The sequence below is a fragment of the Humulus lupulus genome, chromosome 8 (genome assembly GCF_963169125.1).
Source record: "Humulus lupulus chromosome 8, drHumLupu1.1, whole genome shotgun sequence".
Taxonomy (NCBI): domain Eukaryota; kingdom Viridiplantae; phylum Streptophyta; class Magnoliopsida; order Rosales; family Cannabaceae; genus Humulus; species Humulus lupulus.
In genome coordinates, this window is record NC_084800.1 from 148,007,709 (window position 1) to 148,030,408 (window position 22,700).

The 22,700-nt window shown below is 45.1% G+C and overlaps 1 protein-coding gene across 1 annotated transcript in view; it reads right to left on the bottom strand.

The window, feature by feature from the left end:
• Nucleotides 1-17,484, bottom strand: part of LOC133796143 (protein NRT1/ PTR FAMILY 2.7-like) — a 38,537-nt gene extending 21,053 nt beyond the window's left edge. The window contains exon 1 of the mRNA XM_062233625.1: nucleotides 17,480-17,484. Coding sequence (XP_062089609.1) covers nucleotides 17,480-17,484 — 5 coding nt within the window. The remainder of the gene's footprint in view (nucleotides 1-17,479) is intronic.
• Nucleotides 17,485-22,700: the final 5,216 nt, after the last annotated feature.

Genomic DNA, 22,700 nt, shown 5'->3' on the forward strand with positions numbered 1-22,700 from the left:
AGGCTCATAACGGAGCGGAGTTCGTCCCGGAACAACGTCAGTCCAAACAGCAACGGTTAGAGAAACAGCCGATAACTTTCATGGAGGAAGACGCAGGCCATGTCCAATTCCCTCATGACGATCCCTTGGTCGTAGCAGTCCAGCTCGCCAACCGGAAAGTAAGGAGAGTGTTGGTGGACAATGGGAGCTCGGTGAACCTCCTATTCCGATCGACCTTAGAAAAGATGGGTCTGACTATCGCCGAGCTAAAGGCAACCTCGATGATGCTATATGGCTTTTCGGGAGAAGGATCAGCAGCGATAGGGACGATCGAGCTGGTGATCACCCTAGGAGAAGAGTCTCGGACAGTCTCCAAGCTACTTGAGTTCGTGGTCATTGACTGCTCCGCTGTCTACAACGCCATTTTGGGACGACCTGCGCTCATAGCTTTCGAAGCCATCACTTCCGTTCGACACCTCGCAATGAAGTTCCCTACTTCAACAGGAATCTGTACCATCAAGGGCGATCAGCTCGCTGCCAGGGAATGCTACAGCATTTCCACGAAGGGAAAGTCTAAACCCGGGTAGCTGGCAATGGCCATTCAGGGCAAGGAGGAATCTCAAGGACCCTTGGCGGCTCCTGAGATTGAAAAACCTCAGAAGACCGAAGAAGAAAAGATCACGTTGAGCGAGGACATTGACCCCCGAGTAGGCGAGGACAGATCCGAGCTCCAGGCTATTGAGGAGCTCGAGGAGGTGAAAATTGACGAACAAAATCCGTCACGGACGGTTAAGCTTGGGAAGAACCTCTGCGACAAGAGAAAGGCGGAGCTGATTGCATTTCTGAAGAATAGCTTGGACGTATTCGCCTGGTCCCACGAGGACATGGTGGGGATTAGTCCGAGTGTCATCATGCACACACTCCACCTGGATAAAAGTGTTCCTGCCAAATCCCAGAAGCAGAGGCGTTTAGGAACGACCCGAGCCGAAGCCCTTGAAGAAGAAGTGGCCCGGCTCAAAAAGTGTGGCTTTATCCGCGAAGCCAAATTTCCAATTTGGGTCGCTAATCCCGTGCTGGTTCCAAAGCCCAACGGGAAGTGGCGGACCTGTATTGACTTCTTCGACCTGAATAAAGCCTGCCCCAAGGATTGCTTTCCATTGCCAAGGATTGATCAGCTGGTGGATGCCACGGCGGGGCACGAGCTCATGTCCTTCATGGACGCGTACTCAGGCTACAATCAGATCGCGATGAACCCGACGGACCAGGAGCATACCAGCTTCATGACCCAAACGAATGTCTATTGCTATAAGGTCATGCCGTTTGGTCTGAAGAATGTCGGAGCTACCTATCAGAGGCTAGTAAACAGAATGTTCGCGGACCAGATCGGAAAGAACATGGAGGTGTATGTTGATGACATGCTTGTCAAATCAAAGACTGCCGACAACCATGTTCCCGACCTGGAAGAATGTTTTAAAATACTACGAGAGTACGGCATGAGGCTCAATCCTCAGAAATGCACGTTCGGTGTCGCATCAGGGAAATTCCTGGGGTTCATAGTCAATACCCGAGGAATCGAGGCAAACCCCGACAAAATCAGGTCACTGCTCGAGCTTCCTTCCTCCAGGTCGCGGAAAGACGTCCAAGGCCTCACAGGAAGGGTGGCAGCACTCAACTGGTTCATTTCCAAATCAACCGACAAATGTTTGCCCTTCTACAACCTGCTCCAAGGAAACAAGAAGTTTGAGTGGATATTAGAATGCGAAAGTGCATTCCTCGACTTGAAGGCGCATCTGGCTGAGCCGCCCGTGCTGTCAAAGCCCAGGGCAGGAGAACCTCTTTTCCTATACATGGCCGTCACTAAGGATGCAGCAAGCGCCGTGCTAGTGCGAGAAGAGGACCAAGTTCAAAAGCCAGTCTACTACATCAGCAAGAGACTCCTCGGAGCAGAGTCGCGATACCCACTGATGGAAAAATTGGCGTTTTGCCTGATCACAGCCTCGCGAAAGCTCAGACCATATTTCCAGTCCCACTCGGTGCACGTCATGACCGATCAGCCTCTAAGGCAGGTGTTGCAAAAGCCTGAAGCATCGGGACGTTTGCTAAAGTGGGCGATCGAACTCAGTCAGTTCGAGATTTTCTATACTCCACGAACTTCCATAAAAAGTCAGGCCTTGGCCGACTTCGTGGCGGAGTGCACGGGATTCCAGGAGAATCCATCAGAAGGCTTGCCTCAGGTCGCTCCCCCACATTCGTCGTGGAAGATCTTCGTTGATGGTTCATCTAACGAGAACGGCTCCGGGGCCGGAATCATCCTGATATCCCCCGAGAGACATAGATTCCACTCGGCTCTAAGGTTCGGGTTCGAGGCGTCTAACAACGAGGCAGAGTACGAGGCTTTATTGGCTGGGCTGAGGATAGCTAGTGAGCTAAAAGCGAGCTCCGTCCAGTGCTTCAGTGACTCCCAGCTCGTGGTGAACCAGGTTCTGGGAGAGTATCAGGCGCGAGGACCCAAAATGGCTGCCTATTTGGCAAAAGTAAAAGACGAGCTGGCCACATTCAGGCGAGGGTCGATCGAACAGATACCTCGGGAGCAGAACGCCAACGCAGATGCTCTCGCCAAACTCGCCACCTCAGGAGAGGCAGAAACCCTGGGGTTGGTGCCAATAGACTTTTTGGAAAAGCCAAGTATAGAGGGAGATCGGGCAGAGATCGAGATGATTGATATTAGGCCGACCTGGATGACTCCCATTCTTGAATATCTCATCGGAGGCAGGTTACCCGAAGAGCGTAACGGCGCACGACGAATCCTTTATCAAGCTCCTAGATATACGCTAGTCGAAGGAGTGTTGTATCGACGTGGGCACTCCCTACCTCTCCTCCGGTGCGTTCTTCCAAGTGAAGCGAAGGCCATTCTGCAGGAAGTCCACGAGGGATTCTGCGGAGACCACACTGGGGGGCAAAGCCTAGCCTTAAAGGTTCTCAGGAAAGGTTATTATTGCCGACTCTGTCCAAAGACTCAATCTCGTACGTGAAAAGGTGCGACAAGTGTCAGCGATTCGCTGTGGTTGCCCGAGCTCCTCCGGTCGAGCTAAAAATGATCTCGGCTCCTTGGCCATTTGTCGTTTGGGGAATAGATGTAGTGGGCGCCCTGCCCACCGGGAAGGGCGGGGTCCGTTACGCCGTGGTAGCCATTGACTACTTCACCAAGTGGGCCGAAGCAGAGCCATTGGCGACAATAACATCGAAGAAAGTACTCGACTTTGTGGTGAAAAGCATCATCTGTCGATTTGGCCTTCCTAAGAAGATCGTCTCCGACAACGGCACCCAATTTGACAGCAATCTATTCACCGAATTTTGTGAAAGGCACGGAATTGTGAAAAGTTTCTCGTCCGTGGCCTATCCCCAGGCGAACAGCCAGGTCGAGGCTGTGAACAAAACTCTGAAGACAAGCCTCAAGAAGAGGCTAGACGAGGCAAAAGGGGTCTGGCCAGACCAGCTCCCCCAGGTCCTGTGGGCGTACCGGACCTCGCATCGAACTCCCACGGGTCACTCTCCTTTCTCCCTAGCATTTGGGAGTGAAGCAGTCCTCCCCGTGGAGGTTAAAGTTCTGTCGCATAGAGTCCAATCCTACGACCAAGACCGGAACCACGAACTCCTATGCCATTCCCTAGACCTAGTTGATGAAAGGCAGGAGGATTCGCAACTCCAACTCGCCCATTATCAGCAGAAGATCACTTGCTACTTCAACACCAAGGTCAAAAAATGCGCCTTCAGCGTTGGCGATTTGGTCCTAAGGAGAGTTTTCCTGGCCGGAAAAGATCCCAAAGATGGGGTTTTGGGACCAAACTGGGAAGGACCATACCAGGTCATCGAAGTCATCAAGGAGGGAACTTATAAGTTAGCTCGACTTGATGGAGGGGCGATCCCGCGGACTTGGAATGCCATCCACTTAAAGAAATACTATCAATGATCCACTTGTAAGGCCTGGAGGGCCACTTTCTATGTATAAATAAGAATCGAATGTTTATTTTTATTCGCAAGTGTGATTTTAAAAGTAACCACGAAAGACCCTTTCCCAGTTACTTGGGGGGCATATGGTACCTGGATACGACTAGGTCTCCTTAACGAATTAGATGTTGATTCTTATCTATGGATAAGGGTTAACGCGAACTAAGTCCTATCCTGGTTTTAACCGGGACATAAAACTTAGAAGTTAACTTAAATTTATTGATCGTGGTTCTTCTTAAAGAGCTCGGGATATGGATAAAAGTTAACACGAACTAAGTTTTCAAAATAAGTTCCTGGTTTTAACCGGGTCATAAAACTTAGAAGTTAACTTAAATTTATTGATCGTGGTTCTTCTTAAAGAGCTCGGGATATGGATAAAAGTTAACACGAACTAAGTTTTCAAAATAAGTTCCTGGTTTTAACCGGGTCATTAAACTTAGAAGTTAACTTAAATTTATTGATCGTGATTCTTCTTAAAGAGCTCGGGATATGGATAAAAGTTAACACGAACTAAGTTTTCAAAATAAGTTCCTGGTTTTAACCGGGTCATAAAACTTAGAAGTTAACTTAAATTTATTGATCGTGGTTCTTCTTAAAGAGCTCGGGATATGGATAAAAGTTAACACGAACTAAGTTTTCAAAATAAGTTCCTGGTTTTAACCGGGTCATAAAACTTAGAAGTTAACTTAAATTTATTGATCGTGGTTCTTCTTAAAGAGCTCGGGATATGGATAAAAGTTAACACGAACTAAGTTTTCAAAATAAGTTCCTGGTTTTAACCGGGTCATAAAAATTGGGAAGTTAACTTAAATTTATTGGTCGTGGCTCTTTCTTAAAGAGCTCGGGATATAAATAACGGTTAGCATGAACTAAACTTATATAAAAAAATAATAATATATATAAGTTAAGGTGACCAAGTAAATCATCTCGAGGTGAAAACACCTCATTAAAAGGTTACAAAGACAAAATAAAAATAATCACAAATGCATAAGGAGGAGTGCCCTAAGCCCCATCAGCTGGTCCTTTGGAGGTCGCGGTCTCGCCCTGCTCCGCCGCACCAGAGGCTTCCCTAGTCTCCGAGGGCGGTAACTCTGTGTTTAGGCGGGCTTGGAGTTTCGGCAGCATGATAGCCCAGAGCTCCGGTGGCATAAAAGAGAAGTCAGCATCCGGGTTATGGGCCCAACAGTGATAGAACAGGTCCTACATTGACTGCTCCGAGATGGCCCGCTCGGCTTCCAGGGCGGCCTCCAGGGCAGTCTGGGCCTCGGTCTTCGCTGCCTGGAGATCTGCTCGCGAAGTGTCAAGGGAGGTTTCAAGTTCTCGGTTCTTTGAGCGGCTCCTCTCTAGCTCGGCCTTCGAAGTCGCCAGCGCATCTTTCGTCGCCTGAGCTTCCTGAAGGGCGGCCTGGCGCTCAGCCTCCATCTCCTCGAGCTGAGCCTTGGTCCTGGCGATACCTCGATGAGCGACAGCAATGCCCTGCAAGAAAGGAAGGATAAGTTGGCTAAGTGGAAAAACAAGGCATTGTGTAAGTGTTACAGCTTTAAAAGAGTAGGGAAGATTACCGTTAAAGTCATGTCCAGCGAAGACTCTATGACTCGGACCGGGCTCGTTGCTTCAATATCCCGGAGATCCTTCTCTTTGAGCTTGTAGAAGCGGCCGACGGCATAGCTCGCCGACTCATACACCGTCCCCCGGAATGCTTCGGGGATCTTTCCCAAATCATGGGAGTCGACCGGTATGCGTACGTCCGGGAGCATGGGAGCCCCGACCTCCAGTACCACGTCCTGGGTGGATGGTGGAGATCACTGGGGTGGTGGGGGCATGTGGCCTGCTCCGGGAACAGGAAGGATCGCCCCCTCGACCTGGGATGGCGGGGTCTTTTCCTTCTCCTTAGCCGGGGATTTGGTGGAGGCCCCGGCCGCGCTCTTGGACTCTCGGAGCCTTTTCAACCTTGGCCCTGTTGGGGGATTCCCGCCGAAGACTACACCTCGCAGATTACCCCCGGGCTGAGACATCTCTTCTGCCAAAGACAAAAACATGGTTATTACAAGTTAGCAAACATGCAGAGGTTAAAAGCAAAAAAGTATACGAATATTAAGGGAGCCCTACCCCCCGAGCTGGAAGAGCCTAGGACAATTATCTCACAAACTCGCGCGGATTCTAGGTCCGGTTCTAACTCAGGGCTTGACTCTTCTACATACTGTCTAAGCCCCGGGGCATAGGCACCCCTCTGAAGTGATGGCCATGTGCGTAAGTAGGTCCCATACTCCTAAAAAAGGATCGACCTAAAAGCTAGGGTGTTATCTACTACTATGGTACCCCTAGGCCGGCTCTCTTGGTGATCCAGCACGAGCCGGTCAACACAATGGAGCAGGAGTGTATTCAGGTCCGGGTCCCTCCCGTGACGATGGACGATCTGCCTAGGATTGAACCTAACCAGCTGGGGGTCTGCAGTGGCCCTATCTACATTCTTAAATAAATAAGGGTTGCCTTGACCGGAAGGACCCGCGGCTTCTCCGGTCTGGATCCTCTCCTCATCCATCCCCTGAGCGACCTCCAAGGTCCTCTTTCTATTCCTCACGAGTGGAACTTCAGCTGTATCGTCCTCCTCTTCCGCGACCTCCTCCACGGTGATAGGTCTGTTTGCACGAGCTGGGGGCGGCCCCCGGAGCCTCTTCAGGTTCAGAGTCTGATTTGGAAAAATCAGTTTGCAGAACACCATCCTCTCGTCCGTCACGAGCACGCGGTAGTCCTTTTCACTGGGGGCAAGCCCGCCAGTGTTTCATATTGACCCCCGAGGGTCGTAGACTTTTCGGTCCTCGCGTAGATGGCTGGAAGATTGGGCTGGAGTCAAAATGGAGTACGGGGGAGCTAAAATTAAACAAAACTTAAAAGGCGAGCTAGGGTCAGGGTTCACTTACGAGGACGATTGAAGTAGTGGTGCTCACAGTTCCGGAACCCAGTTGACATGAAAAACTGGTCCTTGAAGTCATTTTGATGGCTTGGCAGCTCGATGACTGCCGCCGTATTTGGAAAACGGGTTAAATAGTAAAACCCGTCACCTCGCCCCCGCTGATCCGGGCTGGCTTTGAGGCAAAAGAAATATAGAATATCAGTAGGAGTAGGGACCTCCCACTCCTGCTTCTTGAACAAGTACCTCAACCCCGCCAGCAGACGGTAGGAGTTGGGGGGGAGCTGAAAAGAGGCCAACCCCACGTAGTTCAGAAGGTCAGCGAAGTACTGGTCCAGGGGGAGGAAGGCCCCTGCCTTGAAGTGCTCACCGCTCCAGGCCGCGAACGATTCGTCTAGCGGCGTACAGCTCCGCTCGCCCTCCGCAGCAGGTCGGGCTATGACTGAGGCCTTCCCCAGTGGGATCTTGTGGGTGAGGAAAAGTTTATTGATCCTCGCCTGGTCAGTCACCTTTGAGACGATTCTCTCCGCCTCAAAGAATGTGTCGGGGGCCACCTCGACTTGTTTCTCCACGGTCGGCCCAAAGTGGGGGATCGGCGAGCTGGGCATCACCGCCTTTCCTTTCTCTTGCTGGGAGATCGAGCTTCCCACGTTCTTCTGAGGCAAATTCCTTTTTGGAGCCATCTGGTCGCCTATCGAACAAAAGAAAACACTTTAGAAAAGGCAACCCAAGCAGAAGGACGAAGCAATCATTATTAACACGAGCTGAGGTAAGCCCAGCCCGCGGAGAGTGGAGCCACGCGGTTCAATGAACACGCGTATATGCTCCCAACAGATCCCAGATTACTCGGAATTCGTGTGTCAGGGGGTTCAGAGTAAAAATTTCCCTTGGGGGAAGTTTTAGCAGGCAGAACGTTGCAAAACCGCTTTTGAAGCGTATCCCCTAAGCTACCTGGTTTTGCACCCAAAATTCCTAAAGATCCTAACCAGAAATTGTTTCTGGAGGAGCATCTTGAAACCCATACTCTAAGGAGATTTCCTACAGCAAGCGTGCCCTAGCCTAAAAGGGGTTGTCCCCCTCTTACCCTCGCAACCCAGAAAACCCTTGCATGCGGCTACAGTAAAAATTCTCACCTAAACTACAGTGGCATGCTTTCAATATGAGCAGGGTCAGAAAACTTACAGTATATGGCTGGACGGTAAACGAGAGTGTTGCGTTGGCAGGAGCCTCGTCGGTGCAGTAGCTTCCAAAGCTTTGGAGGAACTCGTGCGCCTAAGCTTCGAGAACAAGGAAAATGGTGGCAGTAGAGCCGAGGGTTTCGTTCTTCTGAAAGTCAGAGAAGGAAGAAGGAAAGAGATTTGGGAAATATTTGAATGAAGGGGTGGTCCGTGCGTAGGATGGCCACCCCCTTTTTATATAAGGGAAATATCACGTGAAGAAGGCTCTTGGATGGCCTTAGTGAGGGATCCGAGGCTTTCCACTCGAAATATGAAACGACGGTTGGGCAATAGGCTAGGCCATTAAATGCGGTTCTCGTAAAACGTACCGTCACCACCCACGGCGTTCCACGTATCAGACGCCTGCACAAAAAGTGGAATGTGAAGGGTGGTAGGGAAGTCTAAAAGCCCCTACTGTGGTCTTCTATATATGACGTCATATACCACGAGCAGGAGCTTGGGGGGTAGATGTACGCCCTGGTTTTCCCACGGGCTGATTAGCAGGTCAGAGAACTTCCCCAGGTCAGAGATTTTGTTTTCCAGCTCGTACCCACTTAGCTCGGGGTATCCTCAAGAACTCGCCAATGCTGCCCAAGACTGGGTGAAGGAGTCCTTAAGGCCGAAGGTTGGGTCAGTGAAGCAGCTCGTTGTGCGAGCTGCTGCTCGCGGATCTCTGACCCTTTGTAAAGTCAACACACGCAAGATAAACGTGCCTATATCTGACATCACGTGTCCGATATCTCCCTGACTTCCCGGGCACGCATCAGGAGCGTGCGCATTCAGACACCCACGGCTGGGTTGGGCTGTGCGGCCCATTATCTCCTTACATACTGATTAGACCACACTTATGTGTCAGGTTTAGGAATTAATCATAAATGTTACAGAGTTGATATGACCAATGGTAAGGTCACGTGATGACCTCCCTACCAACTTCCAGGTGCCTTCTCCTATAAATATGGGGACCCTGGGAGTTGATAGCGGTTGGAAAAAATAGTCTCTGAAGAGCCATATACTTTGTAAACCAAATCAATAATATTGACTAGTGGAGTAGAAGGATTTTAACCTTTGAACCACTTAAAAACTTGTCTTGAGTCACATAGTTCATTCTCTAAGATTTCATATCTGTGACGGTTCTACTTTCAGCACTAATCCCTTTCTCTTCTTCTCTTAATTACCTGTTGGCGAAGAACCGCGTCAACACTCATCTATTGGTGGTAACTATTGAGAAATTTTCCATATATATACATACTAGTGCAGTACACATTTACTTAGTTTTAAAGTTGTAAACACTGTCTATAATTTTAATAAAAATTGGTTCACTGTTTTAAAATACAGGGTTAATACCTTTTTAGACCCTGTATTTTATCTCATTACTTGTTTGGACCCAGTGTTTTGACAAATTACTTTTTGGATCCTATGTGTTATCCAAAAAATAGGCACGGATGGCGTGGCAAGTGATTTATGAACACGTGGCTGACACCTGGCACACTACAAGAAAAAATGCTTTTAATAACACCGAAAATGTGTTATCAAAACATACGATAACACTTTCTGATGTGTTAAGACCGACTATGTTATCATAGATCAGGGTACTTTAAATAACACTTTATCAGTGTTATACAGATGTGTTATTGTACTATCAACGATAACACAATTTCTGTGTTATTTTAATATATAGATAAGTGTTGAATTATGTTATCTATAGTCGATTATATAACACTTTTTTTGTGTTATACTACACTTTAGTATAACACTTTTTTTCTGTTAAACTACACTTTAGTATAACACATTATTTGTGTTATACTACACTTTAGTATAACACATTATTTGTGTTATACTACACTTTAGTATAACACATGTGTTATATTAGATTAGAGAAACATAATCTTTTTTTACTTACACAAAACTAGGAAAACAATTGTGAAAGTTGAAGCCAAATAAAATAACATAAATAGATTTGTATTAATTACTCAAATGTAATTACAATATTTAGTCTACTAGTCTACGCTTAAGAAATCATATTACAACATAATTTATGCTCAATTCAGATTCCTTTATCACTAAATAAAACAATAAATGTATACAAAAATTAGTGAAATACATTCTTCCATTCTAATGGCCTCAACTACAAATGTTGTCAAGAATTGCTCCAAAGAAATCATCTCAATATACATGCACATTGTAAAAAAAAAAGTCCTTTTATTATTAAGAACATAAGACTTAAGCTAGTTTCCACCTGTAAGCATATAAAGTTTAAATTAAATTTGTAATAACTCCAAAACTTGACAAAACAGTAAGGTATAGCAAGATGTACTACCATACAAAACAATGACTGAAGCAACAAAACACGCAACTTAAAACAAGGCTTGTGAAATGTATCAAGATAACAAATATATCTATAAGAGCAACACAGACAAACATCAACATTTAGAAATGGTCAGAGAGAGAGAGAATGAAAGAAAGGACCTATAACAACTGTTATGCTTGCAGCGATCACTACTAAGATACCAAAATGAATTAAAAAAAAATCTGAAGCTTGAGAAGATGAGATTTTCAGATAACCAATAGTAGACTAGATGGAATCTCACATCCATTACTGGAGGAAGAAACCTAAATAATTAAATAATTAACAAGAAACTAAGATATACCATAAACAACATGACACAAGCATTATTTGAAGAAAAAATTGCTCATGAAACATTACCCATGACTGGCTATAACAACAGGCATATTCATATAACAACAGAAGAAAAAGAAATCCCAGACCAGATGCAATATTCATATATTTCACAAAATTATGCATAAAACAATATCAATCTACTTTCTCTAGTATAAGTATAGCTGTAATATCACAAAGATATCTTTCAAGTATAGCTGTAACAAATGACTCTGTGCATGAATATTAATGCTTTCTTTAGTTTCTTCTTCTTTAGACTATAAGTATCTAACTTTAAAATGTTTCTATATCTTGGTTCCCATAGGTATCATGTCCAGCTAGTAGAGAGAAATGTTTGCTCTTCTAATGAGTTTGCCATTTACTTAAAGATTATCTAAGTTAATTCTGTTTGATCATCCAGAAATAGTCTTGTACGTTTTTGTGACAGTAGAGTATAAATGTTTTTTTTGTTTTATTCAACCTTTTTCAGTTTTTTTAATGAGAAAGGACAATAGTTATTATTACAGCTTCTGGATAGTTAAAAGCCTCACCTTCTCTATTACTAGTCAAGCACAAAATAATGACAGAGTAAAGAAATTTTTGAACTTTTCTATCCTAAAGTTTACAGTATATGAACTAGTTACCCATTGGAATAAAATTAGTGCAAGTAAAATATATCAGAGAGAGCATAGTTACCAATGTCTCTTTTATTCCACAGCTAAACTCTCAACAGAAATTTAAAAGAATAAATGACAAACACGAGATCACTTCACATGAGTATATGTAGAAAGCATAAGCTTAGATATGTAGAAGTACTTAACACATTTGGCCATATTATATATATGTAGTGTAGATTCATCATAACCCAAAATTATCTACCAGTGCTAATAGATAATTATCCAAAAGAGAAAAAGAAACTTTTAAGCTATTGTTTGCAAAGTGTCAATAAGGACAACACAAGGATTCACCATTTGTATCTGCTAAATCCAAAGAATAACAAAGAAAACTAGAGAAAATATATAGAACAAGAAAAGTTTCAAAAGAGTACAAGCAATACATCAAGTTTCACACATTATCTATTATCTCTCCAAAGCTTATCGCAATAAAACAATAAACAAAGTTTAAATCTGCAAAAGAGTCATAAAACTAGTTTCTTATATACATATATAGACAGCAAGCATATTAAAATAATAGTCAGCAACATAAAAATTACGATAGCAAGCATATAAAGATATAGCAAACATATTAAATACTATCTTCACAGCCAAAAATATCCACAAAGGTAAAAAAGACAGATATCTGCAGCAATGAAACCTTTAAATACCTGGACATTTTTCTCACTCCAGCTAGGGACAGCACACAGCAAACGAATCAATAACTCAACTTAGTGGTCTAGGTCTGATAAACCTTCCACTTGTTGTTTAAATGAAGATATTGCAGCAAAAAAAAAGTCATTTTAAGTAAATAGAAACTAAAGCATCCAAAAAGATATATCAATTCCACTCCCATAAGGCTTTTATCTAAGAAATATATTACACTGTTCTACCAATTCTTTAATGTAAAATATCTGGAAAAGCTCAGTACCATCAAAAGTAATATTTTTGTATAGTTACTGCTTTCATGGTGTCTCGGTTTACATGAGGTGCTACGAAAAGGAGGCCAACTAAGTTTTGTGTCCTAAATGATGTGTTTTAGGCAAAAAGGCCAGAGTTAGTAGATCACTTGTTTCTGCATTATAATTTTTCTATATTGCTGTGGTTTAAGTTATAAAGAGAGTTTAAAATAGCAGTGAGCTAAGCCACAACATTGCTCCGATCTCTTGGGATATGTTGTTCCGGGTGACAAAAGGTTAAAGATGTATATTGTTGTAACAATGGCTATCTACTGAGCTATATGGCTGGAACACGGTAGAAGAATCTTTGCAGATGTTGAGGAAGGTTTATAGATATTTTGCATCGCCATTCAGTTATATGATGCATAAGAGTTCAATGATATTTCTTTTTAAGACTTGGTATGGTAGTGGAGTTTTATTTTACATTTGTAATGTTATTGTATGCACACTAATATCACACTCCCCTTGTGTTATTTCGTCAAAAACTCAAGTATAGTTTCTTTTCAAAAAATAAATAATATATAGTGAAATGGATAGACATTAAAGGTAGAAGCCATGCCTAGTGTGATTGCATAACCAATAGGAAACAATCACAATTAAATAAATAAAAAATCACCTAATTTTTTATTAAACAAATCAGTATCATTATAACAAACCTTCAAGCCGTTCCTTCCACACAACACTCTTCAATTGGGAAATAGTATCTGCTTGTACAAGAGAACCCAATTTGCTTTTGTTGACCCAGATTTTGGTCAACTGACACGGAGTCAGAATATGCTTGATGTGAATGAATTTGTTGAAAAGAACATAATGACAAAAATAATAAGAACACGATATTTTATAGTGGTTCGGCCCAGGATCTGGTAATAACCTACGTCCACTTAGATTGTTATTGATGTGAGAATTAAAGGAGTGATCAAAGAACTAGAGTTCAATGAGTTTCACTAACCTCTGAAGAACAATACAATATTTCAGATAGAATTACTCTAGTCTCAAATAATTCCCAAGCCAAAAGTCCCTTCCTTGAGCTATCTTTCTCTATTTATAGGCTCAAGGGGGATTACATGAATATGTTACAGATATAATCTCCTAAATAATCGGATACTCAGGAGATTGTGTGAGTCAATTTCGGGATTTACAAAGATCTTTATTGGAACGTCATGTTGCATGCGGTACCATCGACCAGAATGGTCGCAGGAAAGACTGGGCTGCCTACTGCTTATAATGTGTCTTTATGGTCGATACCCTAGCAGAGTTCCTCCAGGTGTCAGCCATGTGTCTGGGTATCACTTGCCACGTCATCCATGCCAGTTTTTTGGATAACATTTGCCCCCCAAGTTTATTTATTACGAGCAATAAATAAACTTTTGAGGAAACGACCCTTTGGTGACCCTGCCATACGTGTCAGAACCTTTCGTGTGTTCTTGGAAAATGTAACCTACTCTTGTCCAATCATGACTTTTCGGTTCCCCAGTAATAATTCGACGGCTATCTCGCTTCCCCATACTTCAAAAAAGGGAAACTGATGATTACACCTTTTTAATGCCACAAACAAACTTATATAACATCTCCAAAGTTTTCTTTTTCTTTTTACGCACGCTATTACTCATTCCAGAAACCCTAAAACCAGAGCTTCCATCTTCTCCTGGAGACCGTTCTTCTGCGCTTTCAAGACTCGGCCAGAGAGTACCTTGATCTCCGAAAACTCCTATCAATCTTCACGACCATCTTTCTGGTAAGTTTTTGAATCCTTATGCTTCAATTTTCCGTAATGCTATGTTGACTGTTTGAGTTTATCTTCATCTGGTTTGAGATGCTTGTCAGTAGAATGTCTTGTGGGTGAAAAGAGTTACGAGTTAGTTTGATAGTTGGGATCATACTTTTTTAGGACATAAAACCGAAGTAAGAATTCGATTTTTAGGCCAGTTGAAAAATAGGTTTTTCCCGCCCTAAGGGGAGTTGAAAAGGCTTTTATGATAAACTTTTTGCTTTCACCCTTTGATCCGTTTCTCAAACTATTCGTGTGGAAAAATTTAGCTTTTTGTTAGAATGTTGCTGTATAATAGCTTGACTTTTATACTCGACCAGTGTTATTCTAAAAAGTCTTTTAAAATTCTCTATCCTCACCTCCCCATTCTTCTGTTGCAGACTTTGATGCTAGATTTGTGGGGAGGTGAACGACCCATTGACGACGATCTTCTCGCCCAGCTGCTCGAAGGCAAAGAACAACCGGCCGACCGAATTCACGAGATTCCTTTTTCACGATCTTCCTCCAGACCGCGTCCTTCTCCTCCTCAAATGGCACGCTCTAAATCCTTAGGCAAGAAAAGACTTGAATCTGACGATAGTCCAAACCTTCCTGCCCAGCCTGATTCACAGGCTAGGGTTCCTTCGACCAGCGGTCGAGAAAATCCTACTCCTGACCCTAAAATTCAAACTAGAGCCCGTCCTCGCCATCAGAATCTACCTGATGTCGAGTGGTATTTCTCCCCGACCAGCCTAGTGACTCCTAGGATGCTTGCTAACTATCTTAGGAAGTTTCCTCTCACAGGGGTCAACCTCAAAATTCCTGCTGCAGATCAAAGGGCTAACCTCCCCGGAGGTGTATATAGTGCTTGGTCTCGGTATCACATAGAGGCGGGGGCTAGCCTCCCTCTACATCCTTTTTATCAGAGGGTGGCCAATTATTTTGATGTCGCCCCCTTCCAAATCACTCCAAATGGATATAGAATGTTGGCCGCACTCTATATCCTGTACAAACTTAAAAAGTGGCCAGAACCTACCCCACATGAGGTCAACTATCTCTTCGACCTCAAGTCCAACCCTCAGCAGTATGGGACGGGCTTCTTCCATCTTTGTCACCAGGAGACCAACCGGACGTTCCTGAGTGACACCACGCATATATCCAATGTGGGGCAGTACAGCAAGGAGTACTTCCTTACGCCAGACATGACCAGCAACAACCTAGCCTTCGCTAGAGGAGGTAAGTGCTGCTTTTACTGGTCGATACCTTTCAATAAGCAAAATTTCCTCCATCTTTCTTAAAGTATACTTTGTCTTTCAGGCCCATGGTTACGTCCGACCCCAACACCAGACATGGTGTTGAGGTCCAATGTATTGGCCAGGATGACAGACGTAGAAAAAAAACATCAAGTCCCTAGTTACTGATGAAAATTTGAGGCTATCTGGCCTCCTGGCTCCTCGCCATGAAACAAGAGGACCCGTGGTAGCCGATGCTGCTGCCGAGGGGATTCCCAAGCAGCAACCTTTTGCGTCCCCTCCACGAAGGAGGCCAACGGGGGTTACAATCAGGGAACCCACAGGCGATCCTTCTGCACAAAGGCCCTCTGCTACCCAAGGCAAGGGGAAACAAAAGGCAAAAGAGCCGATTGTGGACTTGGGGGAATCCTCCGATGAAAACGGTACAGTAATTTCGCTTTTAAATAGCTTGCCAATTCCTTGTCACTTGTTTGACGGGGAGGGCAACTTTACATATGCTCCAAATCTAGGGCCAGACTTCTTCGTGCCAGATAGTGAGTGTGTGACTAATAGAGTCAATAATATAGCGACCAGTAGTTGTAGCTCGGGTATTAACTTTGTGACCTCTTTTCTGTTTGATAAAGAGTTTTTATCTACCTTTACCTTATCATTTGAATGTGTTTACTTGTATGCAGATATGGCCACTCCCAACGTTTTTGACTTATACCAGGCTGAGGAGGAAGTAGAAGTTCCTCTGGTCCGGCGGAAGTCGTCCAAGAGACACAATGGCGAAACAAGCCAGGGACCTCCTGCCAAGAAGGGTCGAACAGAAGATCCTTCCAAGGACGTGCCAACTGGGCAAACTACTGCTCAGCCTTCGGCCCCTGCTGAGAAGGAAACTCTGCCTGCCCCGACGAATCCTCCGCCTGCAGCTGCCAAAGAACAAACCCAGAGGGACGAAGCTCTTGGAGCCAAACTCTCGAACTGCGCCTTACGAGCAGCCAAGGACCGCCTTGCACACATTGTGAGGTATGACCGTTGCAAGGAGGCGATGGCTGAGACAGAGACTATGGGGGTCGACCAAATTCTGAACAGGGCCCTAAATGAAATGGCCAGCGTAAGTGCTTCTTATCTCTTTGGCCTTAGTCTTTTATTATTTGCAACGGGCTCTAACTTTATCCTTTGTCCACAGGCTTTGCTGACTGCAACTGCCGCTCGCACTCGCACCCAAGCCACCATTGACCAGGCTCGGGCAAAGGCCATCGAGAGGTACCAGGCGAAAGTAGCTGAGGAGCTTCAGGCTGCAGAGGCAAGGCATGCGAAGGAGTTGGAGGCGGTCACCCAACAGAGGGATGCTGTGGTGACAAAGCTATCGGAGGCTGAAGCTTCGAAGGCAGCTATAAGGAAGCAGAGGGAGGAGTATCAGGAGTCCAGCCGAGTCCAATATCGAGAATGCAAGAGACTGGGTGAGGAGCTCAAGTCCAAGGACAAGGCCATCGCTACTCTTGAGAGCCAAGTAGAGCAGCTAACGCTTTCCAATGCCAAAGATCTGGAAAGGTACAAGAATGCGACGCTCTGGTGTTTTTACAACTTCTGGAAAAACAATCAGGGCTCCAACTTTGGTTATCTTTCAGAAGATGTTAGAAATGCTGAGCTGGCCCGCTGCACTACTCAATTGGCTGAAGAGGAGGCAAGAGCAAGGATCCCTGCTTCCCCAAGCATTGCTGGCGCAGAGGAAGAAGGAGTTGTTGAGGATGCGACCAATCAGAATGCTGATAAAGACCCTCCTGCTCCTAATGCCTCTTGAGCTTTTATTATTATTTTTTCTTTCTTTAATTACACGACCCACAGGTCATGATGTAAAGACAATATCTTTTTTGAATTTGCTGCATGGGCAGCAAACTTTTCCTTTTATTTGAACAGTTACATCCAAGCAGTGATGCTTGCGGTGTAAAAGATTGCTTTATAATGTTATAATATTTTCATCTACTATAACATCTGTCCGTATGACCGAACTCAGCATAGTACTTTGGCTTGATTTAACAAAATATAAATTTTGAAAAATACTCTAAGTACCTTAGCATGCTTTCACTCATTTTGTTCATGTGTTTACATACCTCATGGTACGCTTTACTATCGATGTGCCTTTAGGTCCTTGGTCACTTGCTTTGACCATGACCTGTTCGAACATTTCTGCTCGGGTGGAAAAGTAATACTTGTAATACAGCAAAACAACACACGTAATGAACAAATACTTGTAAATATAAATTTACAAAGGTTGGCAAGAATGACTGGCTGCGCACAGTCCCTTATAATCACGTATTAAAAATGGACTAAACATGTCTTTACGAGTGATTCTAAAATAGAATCTTACATATACGAGCGATTAGCCATACAACGTGGCTACCCCTCTTTGCAAAACTTGTAAAAAGTAAAATTTAATACAAGCCAGTCCTCTAAAAAGGATTGTTCACTGATAATACTTGCGCAGGTGTTCTCCATTCCAATAACGTGGAACAAGATCTCCGTTTAAGTGTGCAAGTTTGTAGGTGCCCGAATGAAGGACTTCTTCAATATGGTAAAGTCCTTCCCAATTAGGTCCGAGTACTCCAGTAGTGGGGTCGCGGGTGTTTAAGAAAACTCGTCGTAGCACCAAGTCACCGACGTTGAATTTTCTTTCTTTAACTTTGGAGTTAAAGTACTGGGCGACTTTTTGCTGGTACGCAGCAACTCGGAGTTGAGCCTTCTCCCGTATCTCGTCAATTGAGTCTAGGGACTCCATCATTAGTTGGCTGTTCTGGTCCTGGTCGTATGTTAGGCGTCGATGTGAGGGGGGATCTAACTCGACAGGTAACATAGCCTCATATCTGTACGCTAAGGAAAATGGGGTATGACTTGTCGCTGTTCGGTGAGACGTCCTATACGACCAGAGGACTTCAGGCAGCTGTTCTGGCCATGCTCCTTTAGCATCTTCAAGTCTCTTCTTTAGGGTATCCTTAAGAGTTTTATTTATGGCCTCGACCTGCCCATTTTCTTGGGGATGCGCAACTGATGAAAAGCTTTTAATAACTCCATGCCTTTCGCAGAAGTCGGTGAATAAGTCGCTGTCAAATTGGGTTCCGTTATCTGACACGATCTTTCGGGGCAAACCATACCGGCAAACAATGTTCTTGATGACAAAGTCAAGAACTTTCTTGGTCGTGATGGTAGCGAGCGGTTCAGCTTCGGCCCATTTGGTGAAGTAGTCAACTGCCACAACTGCGTATTTTACTCCACCCTTTCCTTTGGGTAGGGACCCAATTAAATCTATCCCCCACACCGCAAAAGGCCACGGACTTTGCATCTGTTTCAATTCGTTTGGAGCTGCTCGTGGAATTTTGGAGAATCTTTGACATTTATCGCATCTTGGGGCAAACTCCATTGCGTCTTCGTTCATAGTTGGCCAGAAGTAGCCTTGCCTTAGAATTTTCTTTGCCAAACTCTGCCCCCCAACATGATCCCCGTAGAAGCCTTCATGCACCTCTTTCATGAGTTCCTTAGCTTTTTCAGGTGTAACGCATCTGAGTAGTGGCATTGAATACCCTCTTTGGTACATAACACCATCGACCAATATGTACCTAGCAGCCTGCCTTTGTAGAGTTCTGGCTTTGTTTCTATCTGTTGGTAGCACACCGTTCGTCAGATACCCCAAGTAAGGTGCCATCCATGTATCCTCCATTCGAATCTCCATATTGGTCTCAGTCGCTTGTATGCTTGGCTCACTCAGTCTTTCTATTGGCACAATGTTCAAAGTGTCGGCATCCTTCGCGCTCGTGAGTTTGGCTAAGGCGTCTGCGCTTGAATTCTGATCCCGCGGAATTTGCTGGAGGGTGTACTCCGCTAATTAGGCTAGCAGGTCTTTTGTTTTATTCAAGTAGGCCACCATTTTTAAGCCTCGCGCTTGATATTCTCCTAGAACTTGATTTACCACCAGCTGTGAGTCAATGTAAATATCAAGCATCTTTATGCTCATGTCTTTCTCCATTCTCAATCCAGCGAGGAGTGCTTCATATTCGGCTTCATTGTTTGATGCGGTGAAGTCGAACCTAATAGCGCAGTGAAATCAATGCCCTTCCGGCATTATCAATATTACTCCCGCTCCTGCGTGGGATTTGTTGGACGACCCATCCGTGAATACCTTCCACGAAGGAGCTTTCTCTTGAGGCTCAGGCGCACTAGGCGATTTGCACTGCTCGCTGTCTGGGAGTTCTGTGAACTCTGCAATGAGATCAGCCAAGACTTGTCCCTTTATTGCTGCTCGCGGCGAATAAGTTATATCGAACTACCCTAGTTCGACTGCCCATTTTAATAATCGCCCAGCCGCCTCTGGTTTTTGAAGGACTTTCCGAAGGGGCTAGTCAGTTAAAACTGTGATAGGATGGGCTTGGAAGTAAGGGCGCAGATTCCTAGAGGCTAGGATTAAGCAATATGCTAACCTCTCAATTGGTGGATATCTCAGTTCTGCCCCGATCAGTCTCTTGCTAACATAGTAGACTGTTTTTTGTACGCCTTCTTCCTCTCGCACTAGTACCGTGCTAGCAGCAACTTCAGTAATCGCCAGGTAAATAAACAAAGTTTCTCCTTTGATTGGCTTTGATAAGATGGGAGGCCGTGCCATATGAGCTTTCAAGGCCTGAAAAGCCTACTCGCAGTCTCCTGTCCATTCAAACTTCCTATTGCCCCTAAGTAGATAGAAGAAAGGGACGCACTTGTCTGTTGACTTCGAAATAAATCTACTTAGGGCTGCGATTCTCCCGGTTAAACTTTGTACATCTTTGATCCTTTCTTGCGATTTCATGTCGATCAGGGCTTTTATCTTGTCGGGGTTGGCCTTGATTCCTCTTGAATTCACAATGAACCCCAAAAAATTCCCTAATCCAACTCCGAAGGAACATTTGAGGGGATTTAACTTCATATGGTATTTGTTCAATACATCAAAGCACTCTTGTAAATCCTTCACATATCCTTCTGCCTTTTTAGACTTTACCAGCATGTCGTCCACGTATACCTCCATGTTTACACTGATCAGCTCCTTAAACATGTGGTTGACTAGCCGTTGGTAAGTCGCACATGCGTTTTTCAGTCCGAAGGGTATTACTTTATAACAGTATAAGCCCGTATCGGTCCGAAAGCTAGTGTGATCCTCGTCAGGGGGATGCATGCTAATCTGATTGTAGCCCGAATATGCATCCATGAATGAGAGGATCTCGTGTCCTGCAGTAGCATCGACCAGCTGGTCGATTCTTGGGAGTGGGAAGCAATCCTTTGGGCAGGCTTTATTGAGGTTTGTAAAATCCACGTAGGTTCGCCATTTTCCGTTAGGCTTGGGAACCAGCACTGGATTGGAGACCCACGATGGATAAAATGCCACCCTAATGAACCCATTCTCCTTTAATCTTTCAACTTTTTCTTTTAAGGCTCTCGATCTATCTTTATCGAGCAGCCTTCTTTTTTGTTGCACGGGTGGAAAAGTCTTGTTTATATTCAGGACATGGCTGATAACTGTAGGGTTTATCCCAGCCATGTCTTGATGCGACCAGGCAAAAACCTCCTGGTTCTTTCGCAAAAATTCCACCAGTACGTACTTCGTGGTTGGTTCTAGGTTTTTCCTGACCTTTACAACTCTGGTCGGGTCTTTTTCGTCGAGTTGGACCTCTTCCAGGTCCTCTACGGGTCCAATGTTTTCTTCAAAATCCCCAAAACGAGGATCTAGATCTCTATCCTCACTTTGGGCAACACCCTATTTGGTGACTCCATCACCGGATTAGGCTTGTGTATCAACTGCCATCTGCAACCTATCCGAGGTAGTACCCTTTGGTGTTCCATTCTTCGCCTTTGTGATTGAGGCGTTGTAGCACTCTCTGGCTTCCCTCTGGTTCCCCAACACGCATCCTACCCCTGTGTCTGTCGGGAACTTCATGGCCAAGTGCCACATAGAGATGACGGCCCGTAGATCAACCAGTATAGGCCTCCCAATGACGGCATTGTACGTCGAAGGACAATCGACTACTACAAAAGTAGCAAGTAATGTCCTGGTAGCAGGCGCTGTACTTGTCGTCACCGGTAGTCTGATCAATCTGGCGGGGGCGAGTCCTTCTCTAGAGAAGTCGTATATCGTTTGGTAGCAAGGCTCCAGGTCCTGAACGAACAACTTCATGCGTTCCAGCGAAGACTTATACAGGATATTCACCGAACTTCCTGTATCGACCAGTATTCTTTTTACCATCATGTTTGCCATCTGGATATCCACGACCAGCGGATCGGAATGTGGGAATCGGACGTGTTGGGCATCGCCATCAGAGAAGGTTATTTCACCCTCTTCTGATTGAGCTATTTTTGGTGCACGGTCCTCCACAGTCATCATCTCGATGTCCTGGTCATGGCGCAGAGTCCGAGCGTATCGTTCCATGGCCTTTCTGCTATTTCCTGCGAGGTGCGGGCCTCCACAAATGGTTAAGAGTGAGCCAGTCACGGGGGCAGGCTGTAAGGGTGGCGAGCGTTGGCGCGTGGGTGCCTGCTCGTTGCTACTCGGAGCTTCTCGTTGGGAATTTCCCAAGGTCCATACGTATCTTCTCAAGTGTCCTTGTCTAATAAGGAACTCGATTTCGTCTTTCAGCTGGTTGCATTCGTTTGTGTCATGTCCGTAGTCGTTATGATAACGACAGAACTTGGTAGTGTCTCTCTTCGAAATATCCTTTCGAATGGGACCAGGTTGATAAACCTCTCCCCGAGACTCAACGAGGGCAGTGTAGTTAATGAACCGAGGTTCATAACGGTTACCCTTGGTTCGTTTATTGTCGGAGGTGGAAGGCTCATTGTGCGGCCGTTTTCCACCATTCTTGCCATTGCCGTTCTCGTTGCCTTTGCCGTTGCCATTAGGTTTGGACCCATTGGCGGCTTTGGTGGGCTCAGCTGCTTTCTTATCCTTGCCTGAGGGCTTTCCATCATCGGCAATGGCTTCTTCGAGCTTGATGTAACGATCAGCCCGGTCCAAGAATTCTTGGGTAGTTCTAACTCCATCCTTGCGGAGGCTCTTCCAGAGGGGGGAGCGACGCTTAACTCCTGCGGTAATGGCCATCATTTTGCCTTCATCCCCCACTATTTTTGCTCCAGCTGCTGCTCGCATAAAACACTAGATGTAATCCTTCAGCCACTCTCCATCCTGCTGGCGAATTTCAACCAGCTGGTTTGCTTTGGTCGGATGCACACGACCTGCATAGAACTGTCCGTAGAACTCCCTTACGAACATTTCCCAGGAAACTATGCTTGCGGGAGGGAACCTTATAAAACCACTCCTGC